We start from the raw sequence: 24,290 nt of genomic DNA, 5'->3' as shown, positions 1-24,290 counted from the left end.
GGGAAAGTAAATCGTCAAAACTGTTTTAAAGTACTAAACAACCAATTTAAGAAGTCATTTCAGTTAGCAGCTATCACCATCTCAATCATATCTTGACTGGTTTAAAAATGATTGCCAACACAGGACTGCTGAGTGCATAGTACGCGGAACACGCTAATCAATAGGGAGATTTCCTTCCCACAGTTCCTGCCTCCTACTCCTGCTTGAAACAGGGCAGACTGAGCTCTCCACGAAAAATGGGAAAATCATGGACAAAAGCAATCATTAAGGTTCAGCAAACAGATAGATAAGCAAACTCCTGAATTAAAACATGCAGACACCTGTGCAGCCAAGATAAGTGAAAAAAAAAAAAAAGTCTCATCCAAAAGAAACTCGGGGGATGTCCTAAATTAGAAGGTATGGCTTAGAATTCAGCATTTTAGAGAGATGGTATCTTTTCTTCTAAGGCACTAATGCATTCTGGAAAATATGGACACACTAATGTGTCCACAGAGCAAGCTTAGTATTCTACTAACAGCTAATACTCCTTCATTGCTTTAGTTTCCCAATTTACTAAAAAATTAAGCTTATCTATAAAACCGATTAGCCATTCTTGCAATAACTTTGGAACCCATAAATCAGTTCTAAGTTGAAAATGAAGAGTTTTTAAAGACAATTAAGTTAGTATGAGTTTTATGAAAACTGGAGGCTGGATAGACATTTCCAAAATACTGATGTCATTGAAAAAGACAAGCAGAACTTGGAAATTACATACTGTTTCACAGCTGGTCACTTTGCATATGCCATTTGGATAGATAGCAAGCATATGCCTTAGCCATACTACAGCTAGACTTTGCCCATTAGGTATGAAGGAGCTCATAGTATTGTCCCATAAACTTTCCTCATCATACAGGGCATAAAAGTATAGGAAACACAAGTTCTTTTAGTCCTGCTGTTTATAGAAAAACTTGGGAGACCAAAAAACCCCTGTTACTTGACAATACCATATGCAAAATGCAGTCTAAACAAATGAAGAAAATTCAGAATGACAATTTTGAAGTGCATAAATTATCTTATATGGTTATGGGAAAGTTTAAACACTGTCAAAATGGCATTCACGCATCTAGAATACTATACCAGCATTTCATCTTATAAGTCTTTTAAATCTGTTATCTACATGCTGTTGACCCAGGCATAAGAAATACAGAAACCAACTGTTTGCTCTACAGTCAGATTGTAAGCAGAGGGTCTCCAGAATTTCTAATGACATTAATAAATTATGAAATGCAACTTAACTGTTGAGTTACACACAATTTTAGGGCCCCTGCGTTAAGTGGATTTAGAAAAAAAAAAAAACCCCAAACAAACCATGAGTTGCATACTAAGTTTATTTATGACTATAAACCTCTTGGAACAGGTATCAAATTATGTTATGTTTACTAGTCTGAAGAAAGCCTAATAAAACATACTGGCAATTTAAAGATAAACACCAGAAAAGTGTATCACTGTGTAACTTAATTTTTTTTATTATTTATTTCCCCAGTGGTTCACAGGTTGTTGTAATAATTTTGTGTGTCAAGTTACCTACCATATTAGCTATGATGGTGCCTAGCTCTTTAAATAGATGGTATTGCCACGGGGACAGAGGAAGAACTGCTGGACTGTTTCTATGACGAGCAGTGTAGTGGGAGAAGTGAAATGTGAGCGGCAGGTTTGGAAGCCTGAGGTATTTTTCACTTCTGTTTTGTGTTTTTTCCATATACACAGGAAATTCCCTTGGGGGGAGAAAGACCAACTTCCCTACAGCTAAATACAAGAACATGTGTAAAACAGAAAAGCCATTCAGTGTTTCCATACCTTAACAAAAAAAATAAAAAATGAAGAATCAGACAAAAACTTCAACACTGAAATAGTGAAATTTAATTTTCCCACCTCCAAAATTTCTTCAGAAAACAAAGTCTTTGCAGTAGTAGAAAATTCAAGAGAATCAAGAGACAAAAGAGGATTAGGATGCCTACACACATACACCTACCGTCTACCTTCGTGTTTAGAGAGTTCATTCTCTTCCCCAAACCCGGACTACTATCCATCCATTCCCTTCCACTCCCCTCTGCTGCTGCAAAGCAAGTGAGGTAATGATGAGGAAGAAGGGCAGAGTTAAGACAGTCCCACCAGGAGGTAAAGGGCCCTCTGCTCCCACTGCTAGTGGATGCAGGGGTTATTCTTATTCAGGCCAAGGCTCCAGCAATCCATTTGTCCATCTCCACAACAGCAGGATTAATGGACAGCTGAAGAAGAGTAAGAACCAGACAAGGCCAAATGCTACTTCCCCTGAACATTCTCCTGTCTATGACTATTTTGAGTTCAGGGGATTTCTGAGCCCAACATTGTTGCCAGGAATGAACACAGCTTTTATTAATAACTGGACCTCACATGGTCCAAGCATACTGTAGATAGTAAAGCACACATACTATGTGCTTTGGTGTCCAGTGGGGCAGAGAAGAGACAAGGGGAGAGTTCTGCTATAGAACAGGGCTACAGTAGATGTACAAGGGAATCCCAAGGCAACTTGGCATCATCAGTACGATCAGCCTCGAAGTGTCACCCCACCCCAGGACTAAAATTCAGTTTTAACACGCGAGCAAAGCCAGTTACATACTGGCATGACACTTGAAAGGCCTGCAAATCACATGTCTCAGAAGCTGCAGATGCTCACTGCTGACCTGAGTGCTGCGACAGAACACCACAGCTCTCTGAAGGTATGCACAGAAAGCCAGCTGTCAAGTGCAGTATGATAATACAAATGCTTAGTAATAAAATTAACTACAAACTGTAAGGGAAAGCATAATGAATCTCTACTAGTCGTGTGTTTGCTTTTCAGAAAGCTAATTTAAATAAATAAGATAACAGAGCTTCTACATTTGAGGGTCCCAAGCAGTTTTGTTTTGGTACCATGCAATACAGCCCTGCTACCAGATGTTTCTAACTTTTGGGAACAAAATAAGACCTTTTTAAAAAAAAAAAAAAAAAAAAGGAATGTGCAGATCCAGCTGAGGGTTTTGGGGGTGGTGGTGGCGTTTTGTTTTGTTTATTTAATTTTTCCCAAGGAAAGGATTTTCCAGTTTTCCCCAGAGATTGGCAACTATAAAGCACAACGTCCTTTAGGAAATAAACTTTGGTTAACTACATTAACAACACTGTGACAGGCACCCAACAGCTGCTCAACTACTCAACCTTTAATAGTTACAAGTTCTGGTCGACCATGCCAGCACACCTTGGGACAAGCCTGAAGAAGACTCAGCACCAGGGCACCACTCTTCACAATACACAAAGAATACAGAGAGGTCCCAAGAGCTCCAGTTATCCTGACTGGTTTCGTAATGAAAACCAATATAATCCATCATTTCAGGTATACTAGACCCTCTGTTAAAAGGGCTCACTGAACCTGCATGCCACCCAAAGTTTGCAAGCAGTATGTGTTATAGGTGAATACGGGCTACTTACAGGAACAATACTGTTCCAATACCTCGGGCACTTTGAACTCAGAGTCCTCAGGAAGATGTTTCCAACAGCTACAATTATGTGTAGACACTGTAGAAAAACGGACAGAATAAGGAATCGAGGACTGAGACAGAAAGGCAAAAGCAAGTCAACAATGCACTAAATGGCCTCAGGCAGAAGAAAAAGTAGTGGATTCCATTACAGGTTATTTGGCAAAGGAGAAGCTGATAAATGACCCAACTCTTAGGAGAACAGCATGAAGTTACTTTTGGCTTTCAAGACAGAAATTAAGAAAGCAGCTGAAAAAAGGAAGAGGCCACAGACAGAAGGAGCAATGAAGATCTGGGACAAAGCTTAAGTGTTTGCTTCCTGTTTCTCCAACTATGGTCCAGTGTTGCAAGACTGAATGTTAGAAGGTTCCTTTTACTGAAGGAGAAAGGTTGCATACAGCAAGCCTCACTGGCTGGAACTATTATTCAATTCTGATATCCAAAGTACATGCCTATTTGACTTTTTAAATTTTGATGCAAAATGAAGGGGGCAGGAGTGCTTTAGCCAAAGGGCTACTACATGAGCTTCTTAATCGACTGAGAGTAAACTGAGGCTCACTGTTGAAAGAAAAAGTGCACCAGTGTTACACATCTACTTCAGGAATATCTTTATGTTAACCTTTCAAATATGTATTTTTTTGTGACGCAGCAATAGCAGACAAGGTCATGACAAGTGCATCACAAAAATCTACAAACTACTAAAGATGCCTTCTCTAATGAGAACAACAAATGTGGGAGAGAACTCTTTCAATCAAACTGGTAATTTTTAACCTATATTAAAAGACCCCAGTATGAACACTGTTTCTCTAAGGTTCTGAAAAGGTATTATGAAAAGCAAATCTAATGTTTGTATTCAACCACTGAACCAGGCAAAAAGAGAAGTTACAATTTTATGCAGAAAGTTACACATGCTCTTTTAACCCATCTTATGTTAGGAGAAACTTTCTGTATAGTAAATATTAATTCAAGTTGTATAACAAAGCTGTTTAACAACCAACCTGAAGTTTATCTGTATACACACACACACTCCCACCCCCCTTTTGGGCAATGCTTATTTACAGAATTTAGCTTCAAAACCTGGTCTTAGCTTTACTTTGTTTGCTTTCATCACTTCAAAAACAATCCTTTCTCCCAGTTCTGTTGCTTTAGAAATACACCATGTTAGTAAGAACAAAGTGTCCTATTTCTTCAGAGCTTTCAATATACTCCCTACAAAGCCACTAGCAACAGATTGCAGTCTCTGAATTCATTCAAAGTTCTATTTTATCCATCCCTCTTGGAGAAGCAAAAGGGTAACAAAATACTAATAGCTTCCCATATACTTGAGAGAAGGGTAGTGAAAGGAAGTAATGAAACTCCTCCAAAATAAAGTGATCCTCCACTATGTCTTCTTCCTACCCCTCCCAAAACACATTTCCTGCCCTCACAATATTAACACTTAGTATCTTTCTTTGGCTCTCCCCACATAACTTAATTTTCCTCATGTCTCTGTATCAATGTTTTGTCTTTTATTTCACAAGATATCTGGGGTTCTTGAATTCCAATCCTCAACAGTTCTTTAGCTGGGAGACAAGCAGAATACCAGTGCTCATTAGACATCCCCTCTCACAATCAAAGACACTGATATGGCCAAGCTCCAAGTTCCAAAAAGCAAGGAATAGGGCTTGTATTTGACTTAAAACATACAGTTGTTAGATTATCACATTGGTTGTGTAGTTACAGTGACTTCCCCATTCTGTAGATAATAGTGGTGATGCTCTAAGCACACCACAAGCCTTACAGGGCTAGTGACAGCAGATGTTGGGGGAAAAAAGGGAACATGACAGATCCAGAGTAAGGAGCAACACTATTGGGAAGCACTCTGGAAGCACTGCTCTGGACAAAGGTAAGTGAACACAAACTGCCCAGGAACAAAGAGAATAGGGCTTACACAGAAACTTCACAGAAAAAAAGGGGAAAGAAAGTCTTCTGGTGTACTACTGCATTAAAAAAAAGGGGGGGATGTAGAAGCAAAACTAATTGAGGGCTGCTCATGAAATTAAGGAGAGAACAAGACTGAAAGCAACTAAGTAAAATAAAAAACCCCAACATTATTTCAATATGCTCTATATATAACAAGAGGAAGCAGAATTGACTAGATCTAAATTGGAATCAGCGGAAAAGGATATCAAGCAGTGTCTATACAAATTTTTCAGCTAATGTAAAAAAGGAGAAAATAATAGTTAGGAAAGCAGTTGGACACAGGTAGAACAGTATCTTCCACTAAAAAAAAGTAGTAACATTACTGAAGAAAATAGCCTAAAATCAGGACATTAAGTAGGAGAATACTGAATATAATAGAGAAAGTATCAAAAGTGCCACCAGTAATATCTATGTTAAGAAAGTACCTTAAACAACAATATCCACAATTTGAATCCTACGCACCAGAAGCATACAGGAAAACTTCCAGTAAGTGAAGAAGTCTCTTATCTCTACAGATGTAATACTCATCACTGCCTAATAACTTCTGGCAAACAAGTCTGTTGCTTTTTGGATTTTTTAAGAACTGTTCTAACTGAAAAAGATAAACTTTCAAATTTGAACTGATGCAATGTGACTTTCATGACTATGCAAACTGACAAGTCTAACCAGTCTACTGCTAATTTTAAGTGCCGTACAGCAATAAGGTGAAACAGGTGAGAGTCAGTTCAGTTTTTCTGATTGCTTGCTAAGTATTGAACAACATAAAAAAAATAAATTAAGATTTTGTCCAGAAAAACTACTTGGATGAAACACTCAAAAACCACTGGATATGTCCAGAGAGTTCGTTCTTACATATTTTATTTCCGTATGGAAATGCAGCCTAGATTCAGGGAACACTCACACAAGGACTGGTTTCAAACTGTCTTGACAGGTACCTTCAGCATATCTTCTGAGGTCACCTTTTATTTACTGCAGTCTCAAAAGCTACATGAATTCCCTGGTGACTGGAAAAAGGGAAAGATTGCACCCATTTTTAAAAAGGGTAGAAAGGAGGACCCTGGCAGCTACCAACCCATCAGCCTGACCTTTGTGTCTGGGAAGATCATGGAACAGATCCTCCTAGAAGCTATGCTAAGGCACACAGAGGACAGGGAGGTGATTGGAGACAGCCAGCATGGCTTCACCAAGGGCAAATCATACCTGATCAACCTAGTGGTCTTCTATGATGGAGTGACTACATCAGTGGACAAGGGAAGAGCTATGGATGTCATCTATCTGGACTTCTGTAAGGCCTTTGACACAGTTCCCCACAACATCCTTCTCTCTTAATTGGAAAGATATGGATCTGATGGGTAGAGTGTTTGGTGGATAAGGAATTGTTTGGATGGTCACCTCCAGAGAGTAGTGGTCAACAGCTCAATGTCCAGATGGAGGTCAGTGACAAGCGGTATCCCTCAGGGGTCCGTACTGGGACCGGTACTGTTTAATATATTCATCAATGACATAGACAGTGGGATCAAGTGGACTCTCAGCAAGTTTGCAGATAACACCAAGCTGAGTGGTGCAGTTGACACACCTGAGGAATGGGATGCCAACCAGAGAGACCTGGACAAGCTTGAGAAGTGGGTCCATGTGAACCTCATGAGGTTCAACAAGGCCAAGTGCAAGGCCCTGCACCTGGGTCAGGGCAACCTCTGGTGTCAATACAGGCTGGGAGATGAAGGGATTGAGAGCAGCCCTGTGCAAAGAATACCTGAGGGTACTGGTGGATGAAAAGCTGGACGTGAGCTGGCAATGTGTGATTGCAGCCCAGAAAGCCAACCGTGTCCTGGGCTGCATCAAAAGAAGTGTGGCCAGCAGGTTGAGGGAGGTGATTCTGCCCCTCTACTCTGCTCTTGTGAGAACCCACCTGAAGTACTGTGTCCAGCTCTGGAGCCCTCAGCACAGGAAAGACATGGACCTGTTGGAGCAGGTCCAGAGAGGGCCACAAAAATGATCAGAGGGATGGAGCACCTCTCCTATGAAGACAGGCTGAGAGAGTTGGGGTTGTTCAGCCTGGAGAAGAGAAGGCTCCAGGGAGACCTTATAGCAGCCTTCCAGTACATAAAGGGGGCTTATAAGAAAGATGGGGACAGACTTCTTAGTAGGGCCTGTTGCAACAGGACAAGGGGTAATGGTTTTAAACTGAAAGATGGCAGATTTAGACTAGATCTAAGGAAGAAATTTTTTACCATGAGGGTGGTGAAACACTGGAACAGGTTGCCCAGAGAGGTGGTAGATGCCCCATCCCTGGAAACATTCAAGGTCAGGCTGGATGGGGCTCTGAGCAACCTGATCTAGTTGAAGGTGTCCTTGCTCATTGCAGGGGACTTGGACTAGATTACCTTTAAAGGTCCCTTCCAATCCAAACTATTCTGTGATTCTACATGTAAATGCAGCAGTTAGTTGAAAAGAACAACAATTACCCTTACAGCTCAAGGGATGCAATAAAAAGAGTTGTCCTATACTTTCTAGTAGCCTTCAACACTTGCAAATGACTGTACGAGCCTGGTCCAGTTTTCCTTTGCTACCATCTGAACTATCATTTATCACTTCAACAAGCTCATTTTGAGTACAACTTCTCAGGATAACCTTTTTTAAACATTGTTTCATAATGACATCTTTGTTTTGCCCATTAACTATTGTGAAACACAGGTATTTTGCCCATTGCAAATAAAAATGCAAAAAGTTCTGACGTTTGTTTTAGCGTAGTTCTCACATTTGTTTTAACACAGTTCTTAGTATTTTGAGAATGCTGCTATCTAAACATAAGCACTGCAAACACAAATCTTATTTACTGTTTTATCAAAACAGAACATGAACCTGGCCAACGTCTGTATTATTAATTAATATAGACATTAGAATAAGTTCTTATGCCTTAACTTTCCTGTTTCTGATGACCTTTATGGCAAAAATTACTTCAGATCTAGAGAACTACCTATTTTCTGTCTCTACATAATACATTCTTCTATCGCTCTTGCATACAAACTAAGAGGCATATTCACCTCCTTAATCAGCAGCAAAACAATTAATATTGGAAGCCACTCTTGTAACTTTAGTATTCATACAAAGATCTCTCAAACTTTTACATCATGATTAGGATTCAAAGTCAGTATTATCTGTGCTGACTGAAAGAGTTTGTCACAATGCATCATGCGTGCTACAAGCCTCTTCCAAAGAGGAATTCTGATCCCAAATACTTACTTTAACTGGTCTGCACAGCTTATTAATGAGAGATTTGTAATGCACATGTAAACAAAACAAACCAAAACCAACACCAACCATGCAATACTAAAAAAAAAAATAAATAAATTGGAATGCAAAAGGAAAAGAACAAAAAAAAAAAACCAAACCAAAAACAACACCCCAGGACTTAATGCTGGCAAAGAAGTGCTGAACAGCAGAAGAAAAAGATTTGGCCAGAAAAATACTTGGACAGAAAAGACACATCCAGAATAGTTTTGCTATATCCCCCTCACTTCTGGAAGATATTACGTTATTAAGGATTTTACTAGTCATCACTGTACATCTACTACAAAACTAAGAGAGCGTGAAAAGAAACACACACATGCAGAATAACACCAGTCTTTCAATAAAGCTTTTTCTTTTCTGAATTCTTACACTCACTACTGAAGCCAGATCTGGCTGGCTGACTTGGAAAGTGGTAAAATATTTTGAATTTTAAAAATAAATACCTATACAGAATAATTTCTTCAGTAGTATAAAGACATGGCTACAGCACACTGCAGTACCACTTCATTTTTCTTCTCGCCACATTTATCCACTGGTCATGGCCTATCCAGTGCTTTTATATTTCAATCATGTAAAAGCAGCATCTCTCTAGTGTCTATTCTAATATCCCTCACTATTACCAAAATACATTACTTATGAATACAGTTATTCTTAGTCTTCCTTACCATACCTTTCTGTTACGCAGATTAAAAACCTAAGAAAGTCTGGTATCTTCTGACCATCTTTCACAGTTGCAGTAGGGAGAGAAGACATGATGCCACCTGTCAAAACCCAGCAAACTCAGAACAGCGAACAGCCCATAACCACACAGAGTAACGAGAACTGAATCAGGAGACAGTGATTCTATTTCCACCTCTCCACGGACTCTGCGTTTGACCTTGGCAAGTCACTGGTTTTTTGTGCTTGTTTTTTCATGTTCAGGACATGAAGGGCTTTTACGCAGATGGCTGGAACAACAACAACAATAAAATAACTGAGTAAGTTTAATTATTATTTATTCTATTATGCCAGGCCTTAGAACTCTTCCGCAATGGCATAAATTCAGAGTAAGCGCAAGCAACTCTGACTCTCTAGACCTTCATTTTGAAGTTCCCTTTACGTAAGAACACTGGTGAAAGCAGAAACCCATTATCAAAGACCCCCACACTGTATCAAAAACTGATAAAAGCTTAGCTTCACAAATTCTTCTGCTGAGCAAACAAGTTTAACCTTATTTTCTACACTGGCCGTTCCTAATCCACAGCTTGCAAAACAAACACTGCCTGCAAGATCCTCTGCCACTGCTCCCAGGCAAAATTAAATTATAGAGTTAAAATAAGACCTGCCAGGAAAAGGAAGGTAGGATATTGCCTAGAGAGTATTTTTTACTCTCTGCCATTTCTATGGTCCAACAAAAATTTCGGACCCGTATTTTACACAATTCAATTCCCTCTCTCAGGCTTAGAAAGTTCTGAATTTCATGGCTGCCTGATCAAGTTTCATCCTGATACCAAGTTTCCTGGTAATCTCCCAAAGCACCACACACTGGAAATAGGCCACAAGTGTAGCTTTGAAAAAAACAAAGTGCAGATGAAATGTTCTACAGACCAAGCAATGTTATCAAGAATACCAGCAGAAAGACTTTTTTTCTGGCACATACAGAAAATGTCTACATTTGTCCATACTCATAATGTTCCCTCTGCTACTCAAATAACTATAAATAATTACACTAACTATCAAAAGACTGACTAGGACCCATTGCAATATATATACCCTTGAATCTCACCTACCAGAAGTAGAAAAATTAAATGAAGTAATGGGTGTAATGTCACACAGAGCAGTCAGAAATGACCACCTGCCAATATAGCTTGTTGCCTATTAGAAAAAGTGTTCTGGATTTTAAATATACTGATTAAATGGCACTGCATAGAAGTTAGTCATGCAATTACAATGAAAAGGAGATAGTTCCTGCTCCTCAATAAGAAACAAATCAGGAAAAGTTATACCTTAACACAACCATCTCAATGTCTTCATGTTTCCCAAGCAAACCAATGAAAACAACTTTATTTAAATAATTACAGAAATATATACTTATATTCAACGTTTTCAAGACTTACCTACATAAAAAGACACGTTCAAAAAAGAGACTCACAAACTTACTGACGAAACATGCTGTTGACTGAAATATTCAGATTGCTTTAGAAAGAATAAATCATGCCCCAGCAGCATGTCATTCATCAAATAAAATGATTAATAAAAATAGGAAAATATTACAATGATTACATCTTATGGTAAAGTTCTATAGATCAGTCAAGCTTTTAAAAAATTACAAAAATTATTAAATGGAACACAAAAATAGTGTTTATCCTTGTAAAGTTATAGCCTCTGTCTATTTTAAGGATGTAAAACTGCGACACGACATACTGAAACCCCTACCTTCTTTCCTTTCTTGGTAAAAGTTTACCACTACAAATATGTAGCTTATGCATTTACAAGCAAATGAGCATGAAGATACATGGCCATATATCACTACCTGGCTAACTAAACTTCAATTGAAGAGTATGAAGCTCTTCATACTTCAGAAAATTAAGTTATTTTAAATAGCATACATAGGCTCTGAAAAGTGGCCTATGATGTCACACAAACAGGCAATGAAAGAGAGTTTCTTTAGGTTGTAAAGGATACTTAACTTTTTTTTTTTTAAATGGTAGCAACCACAAATACACACACACACGTGTGTGAATTATGAGTAAAGAGCACCACAACATAAGTAGAACCCCAGGAAATGAGATTAAGTGCTAAACTTAGAGTTTGACATTCTTTTCCAAGACTCAGTAAGAATATAATGATATGGAAATTGCTACTTTCTATTAATAATTTTCTCTTCAAAGAAATTTATCGGCTGTTTCCTTTTCTGAGTTTTTACATTGGAAAGAGGTAACCATAATTCTATATTATTACCTTGCCTCATATAATCCTAATTATTAATTATTGCAATTATGTTCAAGACAAGCATGAAAAGTGTACAATATTAGAACATTATAAGCATTTCCACATAAAAATAATGGAAGTTCAGTAAGATCAAGAATATAATTTTACACCTATAATTATAAACTTGCCTTGAAATACTACAGACTTAAAAAGCATACCTAGTTTTGTCAAAAGAATTAAGATTTCATCTGACAATACAGCTAGTGACATTTACCTTTTTCCCTTCTTCACCTAAATACATAGGAAAAAATAAGCAAGTCTTTAAAAGCAGGCAGATACTACAATTGCTCAATTTTTTTAAAATACTTCAATACCGTAAATTTAAAAAAAAATCCACTTAAAAGTACACCTTCTCTGTGAAATGCTCTTGGGAGGCAGTGATTCAGCACATTACAGTGTCATATAGGTCAGTTAATAACGTGCTTGCAATTAACATCCAAAGAATTTAGGGTGGCAAGTATTACAAACATAGAAAAGATGTCCTGAAACTAAAATTCTGCTGACACAATTTGCTCTCCAAATGTGAAACTAATATTTTCTGTAAACTACATCCTTCATTCCCAATAGAGATTCAAATGTATTGCATAAGATAGAGTACTTGTTTGTATAAAATATGTACCTAAAATTACAATTTCACTCTTCGATTTTATCAAAAAACATAGGGTAGAATAGGTATGTACTGCACCTTAACTGTACTCTTCACCAAAAATGAGTTACTAACTATAAAACCTTTTTTCAAAATCTTTACCCATGACAGCACCATAGGTCTTTCAGGAAGACTTTATAAGTAGTTATAGGCTACTCTAGCTTCTTTTCACATTCTTTTTAAATATAGACATTGCTTAAGTTCAAAATAATGAAAAACAACCCTAGAATGAATTATACCACAAAGGAGAAATGAGCAAGTCAGAGGAAAGAAACTCTCTCCCATGCACAAACCCATGATCATTTATGCAATTCATAGTACAGAACAGCATACTTAAGAGTTATCTCTGCAATAAGATATCAGCAAAGGATATTGCCTTTTAACTAGCAGTAAAAAATGCACACGTTATGCCTAATAAACAGTCTACAGATTATTTATGGAGAAATCAAGCTATAAAAAGATTATTTTCAAAGTTTCTTTGTGCTCTGTATCAACCAGAATAAGTCAGAAATGACAGAGCTACTTAATACAATGAATAAACAACGAAAGCAAATGAAATCCAAATCAAGAGCTTAACTTCATAAAATTGCTCCTACTGAAACTACAAAAGGTTAGAAGAGTATTTGCAAGCATCTCAGAAGATTTCTTCAAGAATATAGTTCTCACAAAGGTTTCCCAATAGCCAGACTTAGACACTGACATGATCCTTGATAATGATTTAAATGTTAGTCACACAAAACCATCTACTCATTTGATTGTAAATGAGTTTTTCCCAACCTTTAACACTCATCATGTGCATATATACAATAGCTGTAGTTACGCTATTACTCAAATCTTAATAAGCACTATGTTTAAACCTCCAGTGACAGTAAAAACTGTAGCCCGAAGATCCCATCCTTCAATCCTACTCCTATAGTCTATATAACCCCATTTCCGCTCTTTGAGCTTCACTGAAACCATTCTCACTAACATCTCTTGCAGCCTAACCCTATAATAAAGCTCAGAATCACTATGCAATTCTTATCTTCCTAGACCTGTCAATCATCCAAGACTACCAGCAATGCTTCTTTTCGGGAAATAATTCTCCCTGGTCTCCTTGGCATTGTTGCTCTCTTGACTCATCCCTTATTCTAATTGTTCTTTCAGTGTGTCCTCCTGAAGTAGCCTCCTCATTCACCTGTACCATTTTATGAATTATTTAATAGGTTTCTGTCTTGCATCCCTTTCCATTTTCCTTCACTTTATCCAGGGCCAGGACTCAAATTCAACTATTACCTCCCTGCCATTAATCAGCAACATGCTTTCGACTTCTTATCTCCTGTGTTTGTTCAAGCTAACACCTCGGCTTGCATCTTTCTTTCTCCATACAGATGCGTCACTATCAGCTCAGTCTCAGCATAGACAAAACACAGGTCTAACTCTTTCTATCACTGCTTCGGTCTCCTTTCCACTACTTTAAGTCATTAACTTCCACGACTCTTACCTAAGCATCAGCCCCTCACACCATGGTTCTCTATAGGTCCTAGAAATAACCTGGTTTTGAGATCTTGGCAATGCCCACCACATCACTAAGATATGCCTTTAGTAGTTTAAATTTTATCCTGTGACCACAGCAGTTCACATCCGAACTACTGAAGCATCCTTCTTCATCTTTCAAAATCCAGAGTTGACCCTGTTCTCTATTCTGAACATTCCTCTCTAGATAGCTTTTTTTAGCCTAAGGTCAGATCACACAAGTCTCCTCCTCCCATCACTTGAGCAACATCCACTTCACTCTCTACTTCAAGACCCTTACTGGTCAATGTACTCATCCTAAAATTACTAATCAGGATGTAGATGAGGTTAAAGTTTCAATAAACTGTTATATTTTCATCTCTGAACTTCTCTTCTGTTGCCTTCGTGGTTGGGAGAGCTCCACAAAGCAGTACCTTCTTCTTTCAAAAACCTCCTACAAGTTTTTCCATAGTGCTCATTAAAAACAAACAAACAAACCGACCAGATGGCTGGCACACCTAGCCAGCTACGCTAAAATTCACTGCACTGATGCCAAACATTCTCCTGTGTCATCACAGATCTGATGTGTCTTCCCTTACCCTTAAATCGTTAAGTATTCTGGGTCAGGAAACACCTCTTAACCACAAAACTTTGGGATGACTAATACAGACACACAACTTCAGTAGTCTGATACTTAGAAAAGTGTTACTAAAACAATTTTCTACTTTACAGTGCCTATGGAAAATATCATACCAGTGATAAGCCCGCTCAGTTGTTTTCGTCTTTATCAAGGCTTCTCAGCCTGTTTGAAAAATAACCCAAATACTATCTTGTATATTGCTGTTACAGAGGTTTTCACTGGTAATCAAGTACTCAAACCAATACCTAGCATTTATTATTTTTATCTACCCTTTCTAAACTTTGTTCACTTGTTTGCTGGTATAGGAATCTTTGCTAGGGTTTTTTGCAATGGCTTCTTGCATTATTTTCTAGTATTTTAAAGATCAGGTTGTCCCAGGCTACAGAGAAGACACCATTCCATATTTTATGTAATTTTAAAATAACACAAAATTAAGTTCTTAGGATTAGAAATTCTCTGTCATATGGCTGTATTAGGCCTAGCACAGCAATTTTCAAACTAATTGAGGCCTACAGGTATTTTTGTAATATCACTAATTATTTAAAACAAAGTGTTTTGCACTCAAAATGTGCTTCTCTAATTAAATAACATTTTCATTAATATTGTCATCTTAAAATGATGAGTTTCCCTAAAGCATTCACAAGCAAAACCAAAAATGCTCTGCAAAACCCCAAAATACTATCCTATTACCCCAGCCATAAATTATCCACTTCATTTTAAATAATAGTTCAAATAGTAATTCATTTTCAGTTACTTGTTTAATGTTTCTGTGTACTTTCTCATTATATCTAGTTTTGCCACTGTGCAATTTAGGTTCAGTCATACTGTACAGATGAGCAATTCTGATCAAAACATTCCTTGTGATGCAAGTAGCAGGAGTGTGCCGCATGCTGTGAACAAGAAACTGGTGATGCACCCTGCCCCCCCAAATTACTGCAGTGAACTCCTACTATTCCATTCCAACACAGCATAAACCTATATACCATAATTTAGGCTTAGGCATACAGTTTTCACAGGAAAAAAAACTGTGTTTTCACATTCAGTTTACACTGACTGCAGAAAAGCCATATGCTTTATCTCAAAGTTTGAGCACCCATAAGAACTGTAAGCTGCCCATTAAAACACAATGTGGTATTTGGGTACTACATTCTTCAGTTACAGCTTTTTAATTTCAAGCACTTTTTTTCCTGTGCAAGTCAGCTTTTACAGAACAGTCTAAAAAGAAAACTGCTTTTACTGACTATTTTGAAAAAACTCAGCTACTGGAGTATCATCAATTTTTAATCCTAATACACAGTGACAACTCGGCATCAGAGCCATATTCCAAAAACAGGTCACATAATAAAAAAATCAGGCTGCTTAATGTAATCTAACTATAACATTAACCAAAGTTAACAGACTTCATTTTACCAACGCTAAAAATATTTAACAATAAGAAAACAAGACTACTTTTTCAGAGAATTATTCAACTTACAGGTTTTGAAAAACAAATTTAGCATTAAAATCCTAAACTACACACTATTTTTTCACTCTTGTTAAAATGCTGTCTTTCCTAATATTCAAATTATTTGATCATTTATTTAAAAAAGATAAATAATCTACAGTCGTTATCGTCAACATTTTAACAGATCTCCGAGAGGGATAAAAGTAACATCACAAACACAAGAACACTTCTGACAAACCTGTAATAATCAATAAACAAAAGGAAATGGAGCCCAAATATTCAGATGAGTAAACTAACAGAAATGTGGAAAAAATTAATCGCTAACTAGAGCGCAGACTAATACTTATAGCAAACTTTAAAAGCATTCGTTCCCTTCTTTCAACTCTAACCTCTAAAATAGTACACTCCGGGAACCATAACAAACACGACCAGCTTCCCTAAAGAACATTTAATTGGGAAAACGTGTATGAGCCGCAAGACGCCTTTATCAGGAGAGAAATCAAGCAAAAGCTTCGATTTAGTTTTCGACAAACAAGAGTAAGGAATTGGAAACACTACTGCAGCCAAACAAAACAACAAAATACCATAATGCTACCTTCTCCATGAGAACAAAAGCATCAACCACCAACCCCACCCCACCCCCAAGCAGGCTGTTGCTCTCTAACCACAGAGCCAATGCTGTAGACAATGTAATCCCACAGGGAAGACAGAAGGTCACAGACACACTGTGAAATCATAAAATAAGGTCCACGTTTGGGAAAGACGCAGCAGTACTTTCACCAGTCAAGATTTCATTTGGAACAAACAGGTGGAGTACAGAAACGGCCTGTGCTTCTCCTGACTGTCCCTTCCCTCGGCACACAGAGGGAGGTCACACGTGCTCAGCACAATCCAAAATTAAGGGCACGGCACTTACAATAAGCAGCAGAATTCGAGATGCGGTGAGGGTGGCAATACGCAATGTAACACTGCAGGTGAGATTGCGTACTGTATGCCAGCAGTGGATCTGTTATTATTCATCAGCTGTAGGTGGCTAAGAGGGTGTCACTTGTTACAGTGACACACGCTGCAGCTGGCTAGCCGCGATGAAGCGTGACCCGGCGTGGCCGAAAGGGATGGCAACTATCACTCGCTATGATCCCGCGCGGCTTAATGGGGTGGGGAGGCTGCTGCCCTTCGCTGCAATGCAATATTCGGAGGAGGTCTGCTAAAACTTAACAAAGCCCCGGGAACGCTGCGCAGGGAGGCGAGAAAGAGCCCCTCAGCCCCCCGAGCCCGAGGGAAGGGATGTCCTGCTAGCGGGGGTGCAAAGGCTGACGGCCCTCGGCGCGACCGAGAGCGCTCCGCCGCAGCGCGCCGCGGGGACAGAGCCGCCCCGCTCCGCTCCGCAGCCCGGGCCGGGCCGGGCCGGGGGGTCTCCAGCCGGGCCCCGCCGCCCGAGGGGGGCTGAGGCAGGGCAGGAACGCTGCGCTCCGCTTCTCCTAACCGCCGCGGCCGAAGCCTTTGTCCGAGCGCTCCCGGTCTGCGGCCGAGGGAGCCCGGGGATCCCCCTCCCGCGGCAGCATGGGCTGGGGCGACAGAGAAAGGCGACAGAGAAGGGGTCCCCTCCCCGCCGGGCCCCGCGGCTCTCCGGGAAGCCCTCAGAGAGGGAACTCCTCCGGAGCACGGCCGGGACGAGCGCTGACCCCGCACGGGGGTCCCGACCGCCGTCGCCCGTGCCGGGGAGGAGGAGAGCCAAGGAAGCGCCCAGCCCTGCCGGCACCTCCGCGCCGGGGGGCCGCCGGAGAGCCCGGCCGCTGGCGGCCCGTCACCCGGGGCGCGGGGGGGGGCCTCCTCCCGTGCGCCCACTCGGGGGGGACCCCAGCCCCCCGGGGCTTGCGTCCCGGGGCCCGGCCCTTTCGCCCGCAGGGCAGCTCTCCCTTCCCCAGAGCGGCGGCAGAGGCGCCGACGGGCGGGGGCCGAGCGGCCGGCGCCCCGGCGCCCCCAGAAACAGACGGCTCCCGGCGCGGCGCCGCGAACCCCCCGCACTTACCCTGTCACAACAGGCGCCATCTTCCACAAACTCTCGCCAAAACTCCTACTCTCGCGAGAGCGCCCCCCTCCCCGCGGCCCGGAGCGCGCGTGCGCGGGCCCGTGAGACACGCGCGGGGCGGCGCGCGCCGCCCACTCAGCGCCTGGGCTCTCCCCTCAGACACAACAGCCGAGGCGTGGGAACCGCGCCGCTCTCGCGAGAGCGGGGCGCCGCCGGCCGGCGGGCAGAGCGGAGAGCGGGGCAGCTCTCGCGAGAGCGGAGCGCGCGGGGGGCGGGGGGGGAACCGAGGGATTCCCTCTGCCCGCTCGCGCGTCTCGCTCCTGCGCCTTCCCCCGCCGGCGGGGAGGGACGGACCGACGCGGGGGGCGGCGGCGGCGCGGGGGGGGTGAAACCATTCGGGGCGAGGAGGGAGGGGAGAAGTGGCTGCCCGCGCGCGAGGACGGGGCGCTCGCGGCATCGGCCGGGAGCGCCGGCGGGGGGAACTCCCGGCCGCCTCCGCTGCCTCCTCCCCCCCGCCGCGGGAAGCGCCTGTGGGGCCGCCCGCCCGCCTCGTGCTGTCCGCGGGCCCGGCACATGCGCGGCCTGGCGGGCCCCGGGCTGCCCCGCGCGTCCGGCCGCCGTGTGGGGGCCCGCCCTGGGCCCCGCCGTCGTGGCCTGCCCTGCCCGCCCCGGCCCGGCCCCGCCGTCGTGGCCTGCCCTGTCAGCAGGGAGACAGGGCCTTTGGTCAGCGGCGGGGGGCTTGGGGCAGGTGTTGGGGGTACTAGGAAGACGGGGAGGTTTTTGTTTCCCCAGTATAGGATGAATGTTCTCTCAGGAGTTCAGGCCGGGGCTTTTGTGGAAGTTTTGTCTGTAAGTGACGTGCCTGCTCTGTCTGAATCGCGTAAATCCTACGAAACCAAGCCCAAGTTGGTAGCTGTTGAGCAGCTTGGGTTTCCTACCAGAGCTGTAAAGAAAGTCAAAACCCACCGACTGGAGGTAACCTGCTTTTGATGGCTCTGGCGCGCAGTACAGACTAAGCGCTTTTTCATTCCTGTTTATTGAGTTCAAAAAATAATTCATACAGAGCTTGGAAAGCAGTGGGAAATGGAAAAGCAATTCTTTTCCAAATAGTGAATAAAAACTAGCAGTAGGAGTTTGGGATCTAGAGGCACTGCTATTAGAAAGATCTGTTAGATTTCTTACGTAGAAATGTTACATCGCTTTTTTAAAAAATCAGTTTTAAATGAAAAGCCTGTTCTCATAATTTATTGTCATCTGCAACCAAATCTGTAAGATACGTTTGTTGAGCAAACCAAAATTGTTGAGTCTGCTAAGACTCCAACCAATAAGGCAAACCTCCTGTCCTCTCAGATGGTAAACTGCTGAATATAGGCACAGCAACAGAAGGTACCTGCAAAACGAAATTACTTGGATGTGCTCCAACGTTTTGTCATAACAAAAAAAGAAGACCCCCAATTTTGGGTTCATTTAACAACCTTACCATTTCAATGTGGGAGTCTGTTCATCCATTAGAAGACCATGTTTGAAAACTAATCCTTTTACATCAAGGATTCTGTCCTGTCCGTTCAACTTCCTCTGTGTCTTTAGTATAACATGTCAATCTAACTTCAAACACAAATGCACCATTGATTTAAAGATGCACTGAGATTCCAAAACCCACATCATTTTTATTACTTCACCTCCGTACCTCTGCTGTCTCCCAAGTTAGGGAAAAAGATAACATTTTAGTAATCCCGTGAATATGATTTTGGGTTTGTCTCCCACATACGCTCTCCGCTGCTAATACTAATTCAATGAATAATGTCTCAGATGAGTAAAATCATGTTTTAAGAGATTGCTTGGCAACAAAGTTTGCTGTAATTCTACTCACTGTACAAACAGCTATTGTTTGCTATCATTAAGGGACTTTCCCCATCGTGATTTCCCCCTCCTCATTAGGTACGAAAGGACTTTGATTGGTTCCCTCATAGGCGCAGTTCTCGGCAAAAGCACAATGCATACTGGAAATCCTCTGTATTGTTTGCAAAGAGCAACTCGTAATCCCTTTGGAAATCTCTTCCTAAAAACATCTCTCTGTTTTTTTTCTTTTTTTTTTTTTTTTTTTTCTCCCAAGGCTAAAGAGTGATCTCAGCTCGTGCTAGCTCCATTCCATTAAGAATGGTTTCTGGATATTTGCCATGGACTGTCTCTAGATGGTCGTTTTCTGGGGCCCCTCTTTTAGTGTGTTTTGAATCAAACTGGAAAATCTAAAAATATAGCACACAATAATCTGCAGTGTCTAGACTCTTTTAATATTTTACAGAGAAGGCATTTTGATTAATAACCAGATTAATTGGATACTGGAGCAGGTATATTATTTCAAAGAATTAATAATTACAGAAACTATTGTAGTCCTTTCCATCACTGACAGAGGAACATTATAAAACAAATAACCATTGAATTTTTTTTTTCTTTTTGATTATAAACAATCTGTAGTTCAAAAGGCCAGGAATACTATTCAAATCAAAAACAATAGCCTGAAATTAGTGAGTAGCTGGTGGAAGGAAAGATAATAAAACCACAGAGGGTTTTCTAATATTGTTCATGCCTTGGATTTTCTTCTTGCTGCTAAAAGTTTGTATTTCACATAGTAGAGTGTGAGCAATTCCTGTTGACTTTTTTGGAAACTGAAAGCATCTAGTACCTCGGGGAACTAGGCCCTGCTTTCTGGTCTGTAATGAACGTAAACGCTTCCAGAGCTGAGGTAGAAAAACAAATTTAAATACAAGGTTTGCACCATTTAAAATTTTGTGTTTGCTATGCAAATTGGTAGTTTGACTTTTTGATTTAAGCCCTGCTGAGGTTGGTGGAAGTGTTCTGAATCAGGCCTGTCGCTTCAGAGATGATTTGGAGAAGCACGGCTTGGAGGTGCCTTTGAAAGATGTGAGTTCAACAAGGGATGGGCTTCAGTCTTCTTCCAGGCAGACACTCTGCCAGCTGACTCCAGCTAGGTGTTCATAATCATTAGCCACCTTCGAAATGGAAGGCTGTTGAAGGAAATCCAGTTTACTCTCACTGGTAAACTGGGGGACAGGACCAACTCCTACTTCTTTGGATTCACCGGCAGATGCAGATGTGGACAGAGCCAGGTCCATGCATCTGTGCTAAGTGGGTGCCAGCAGCTTCATTTGGGAATTCATGCGGTTCCCCCATCCTCTCAGGATCTTACTTCAGGTGGAAAAAGGAGAAAAGACAGAGAGCCTAGCAAGAGCCCACAGAGTCATTAGGGATCAGGCCCTCTGTGTTGACGAGGAGGAGCTCTTTTGGCCTGGAGTTTTGTCTCACCAAAGGTACTGAAGGAGCTGCTGGCCATCAGCGCTCAAGCAGCCCGGCTCTGGAGCAGAAGGGCAGATGGGAGCAGGGAGCACTGGATGCAAGCTGTGATAACCAGGCTGAAGATTTCAACAGCTTGTTCGACCAGTCCAGACCAAACTTTCTCCAGCTCAGCCTTGGCTCTGGGCTTCCCCTAAGCTCATTCCTTTGGGCACAGCACTAGCTAACATGCTGGCTGGCTTCTCATTTGGCAACTGCCTCCTGCCTCGCTGGCTTAGAGAAAGATGAGAAGACAACAGACCTGCACCCATTTGTGTAGAAGCACCCCATGCCTCTTATGTGCTTAGCACAAGCATGTAAGAGACACACAAGGGGACAAGAGTCCCCTTCCGGTTGAGTCGGTCGTCTTATAAAAAATAACTCATTGTGTGTCTTGTAAAATCCTAGCTATTTATAAAATCCAGTGACCTTAAAAAGCATTGTAGGTAGTAGTACCACACAGTTATCTGAATCTTCATTACAAGCAGCAGGTTTATCTCGAGATGTTGCAGTTTGTTATCTGGTGGTGTAAGTCACACATTCTAGTAATAGGTACTGTGATACAGCCCTGCTGGAATTTTATAAGCACAGGATGTGCAATGTGGTTTAACCGCGTGTCTAGGAAAGAAAATAAACAGGCAGTTGCCCACAGAACATATCTTACATCTGAACTTCGGTGCATGTGCCAACAAAAGTTATCGCTTAAGCTGCTAGCTGGACAGCTCGATGTCAGAGGTGCTTCTGCTGTTTGAAATGGATGCTATTTTTCAACACGGCTCAGAGGATTTGCAATGTTGTCTTGAGGATGGTAGGGATAAAGGATAGGCTAGTTAGCAGTCTGCAGCAGGAGCGTCGTTAAATAGTTTTCGCTTGTGTGTCGTAACCTCAGAGAGGACGATGGCACAAAGAAAAATCTGAGTCTGTGTCTTAATGCCAGTTGAGGTTTAAGTATGCCTGAGTATGGTAGTTCCCAAAAGCTCCAGTCAGGCTTGGGCCTCACTCTGATATTGCCTTGCAAACAAGTACAGTCCGTTCACAAGGTGTTTTTATAATGTCAAGGCAAGATGCAAGAAGTGAGTATAGCAAACAATAGGAAGGAAGAGGGGGAGGGAAGATGAGGTTAACAGTAATAACATCATGTGGTTATGTAGGTTAACAGTGTGAACAGCTTGATGACTGACTTCTGTAACCTCTTATTTTTAAATACTTTTCTAGAACACACTGTTAAGACACTTTGCATTGTATTAAATTTTGCTCCTCGCCTTACCCAGCAAAAGAATCTTCACTTACTTTCCATTAGGTGAAGTTTTTTTTCCGTTTGCCTATAAACTATCCTACATCTCTCTTCTTCTTAGTTTCACTGGGCTTTTCAAAGAGCACATCTCTGAACGTCTCTTACACAGCGCTCCTCCAGTCGTGCATATGGTGCCTGTCCACCAGTTAAGCATGGCACTGGGTTATTCCCTTAGCCCTGCTCTCCACACACAGCCCTCTTCTGCAGCGGTGCTGCCTGCAGCGGTGGCTGGTGCCATCAGCCTCCCTATCCTCGGGGTGCTCCTGCAGGTACCATCAGACTCCAGTGAACCTGTGAATCAGCTGGAGAGCACAATGTTCTGGAGGCTGGCAAAGCCTGCCCACCACCCACCAGGTACCTCCGGCCCGGCACCCTGGCGTTCACAACCACAGACGCCAGTGGAGCGGAGGTTCGCCCGGCCCCACCTTGGTGCTGCCGGGAGCGTGGCTCCCGTGCTGCCCTGACCTCATGCCATGGTTAGCGTGTGTACCCACCAAACCAGTTCTAAGATTAAACCGCAGTACACAGGATTACGAAGTCATTGCTGACAAGGAGTCCAGCAGGAAAAACTGTGTCAAAATCTCCTCCACGCTTCCAAAACATGCTAGAGACGATACAGCTCCTTTTCAGTCTGTCTGCTCCCTGTAGGACTGACTTTGAGCAGAGTACGCCAAAGGAAATTAGTTGCATCCCGCTGAAATCAAGAGGACAGGAAAGATTGAACTAGTCAGTTAGACTGTGAATTATCACAAGTAATTAACAAAGCAAAAGGAAGATTTAGAGATTATGCTATAGATCCACACGTTTTATCCTCTTTATTAATATATAAATACAAATTGAATTTGCAATGCTACAGTTTTGAACCAATGTGAAAACAGATGTCTTTGTGCAGAAAAACTATTTAACCAGACCTGCTGTCGCAGTTCTGTTGTTTTCATGATGTATATTAGTTTACCATCTACACCGCCAGAGATGTGCTTACACCCAAGCCTGTAATTTGGTGACTGAGTTAGAGCTGATTTTTTCAGCTAGTCTGCTCTCCCATTCATGGGGCTCTTTGAGGAAGTGTATGCTGACATGCTTCACCTTTACCTGCAAGTAAAATGTGTTTTTGGAAAAGCCTCCAAAGAATGAAAACTCATTTGGTTCGCCAAAACACGAGAGAAACCCACACTCTTGATTATACACATTTTTCTGCTGGATATAGTGCTTAAGGGAATTTCAGACAGTATAATAAGGTACAAAAAAAAGAGCTCAGCAGCCTCCTCTAAAAGAAAACCACAAACTGCACAAAACCCCTTGATAAAACTACCACTAAAAACCTATTTGACATTATAAACCAGACCATTTTTCTGTGTACTAGGAAAGTCTAGGTCCCAGTCATAACCACATGCTGTTTCGAATGGGAGGAAATGTAGACAGAAATCCATAACCTGTAATTCTACATACAAATATGCGCATACAGGAATTTTCCTAGTTATGGGTAGAGAGAGGAGTTAGGAAATTAATTGCTTCACAAAAAGTGTAAAGCTAGGTACCATGTAAACACTGTTTGGAGAATTTAGCAACGGTTAAGCCTTGTGCTGGTCCTATATGAAGAAGTTAAACTAATTTTGTGTGTTTTGTGGCTTACAGA

General features: G+C 41.7%; 1 protein-coding gene across 2 annotated transcripts in view; it reads right to left on the bottom strand.

Annotated features, from left to right (window-relative positions):
• The window catches only part of RBPJ (recombination signal binding protein for immunoglobulin kappa J region), a 64,483-nt gene extending 46,405 nt beyond the window's left edge, over nt 1–18,078 (bottom strand). Inside the window, exon 1 of one of the 2 annotated variants that reach the window (XM_075024130.1) lies at nt 18,010–18,078. In XM_075024130.1, the coding sequence (XP_074880231.1) occupies nt 18,010–18,029 (20 nt within the window). In that variant the 5' untranslated portion in view covers nt 18,030–18,078. Of the gene's footprint in view, nt 1–16,893; nt 16,913–18,009 lie in introns of those variants that run through there. The other variant, XM_075024093.1, reaches the window with a different exon arrangement.
• Nucleotides 18,079–24,290: the final 6,212 nt, after the last annotated feature.

Source organism: Buteo buteo, chromosome 1 (genome assembly GCF_964188355.1).
Source record: "Buteo buteo chromosome 1, bButBut1.hap1.1, whole genome shotgun sequence".
NCBI lineage: Eukaryota > Metazoa > Chordata > Aves > Accipitriformes > Accipitridae > Buteo > Buteo buteo.
The sequence above is the reverse complement of the archived record's forward strand: the minus strand, read 5'-3'. Positions and strand labels throughout refer to the sequence as shown.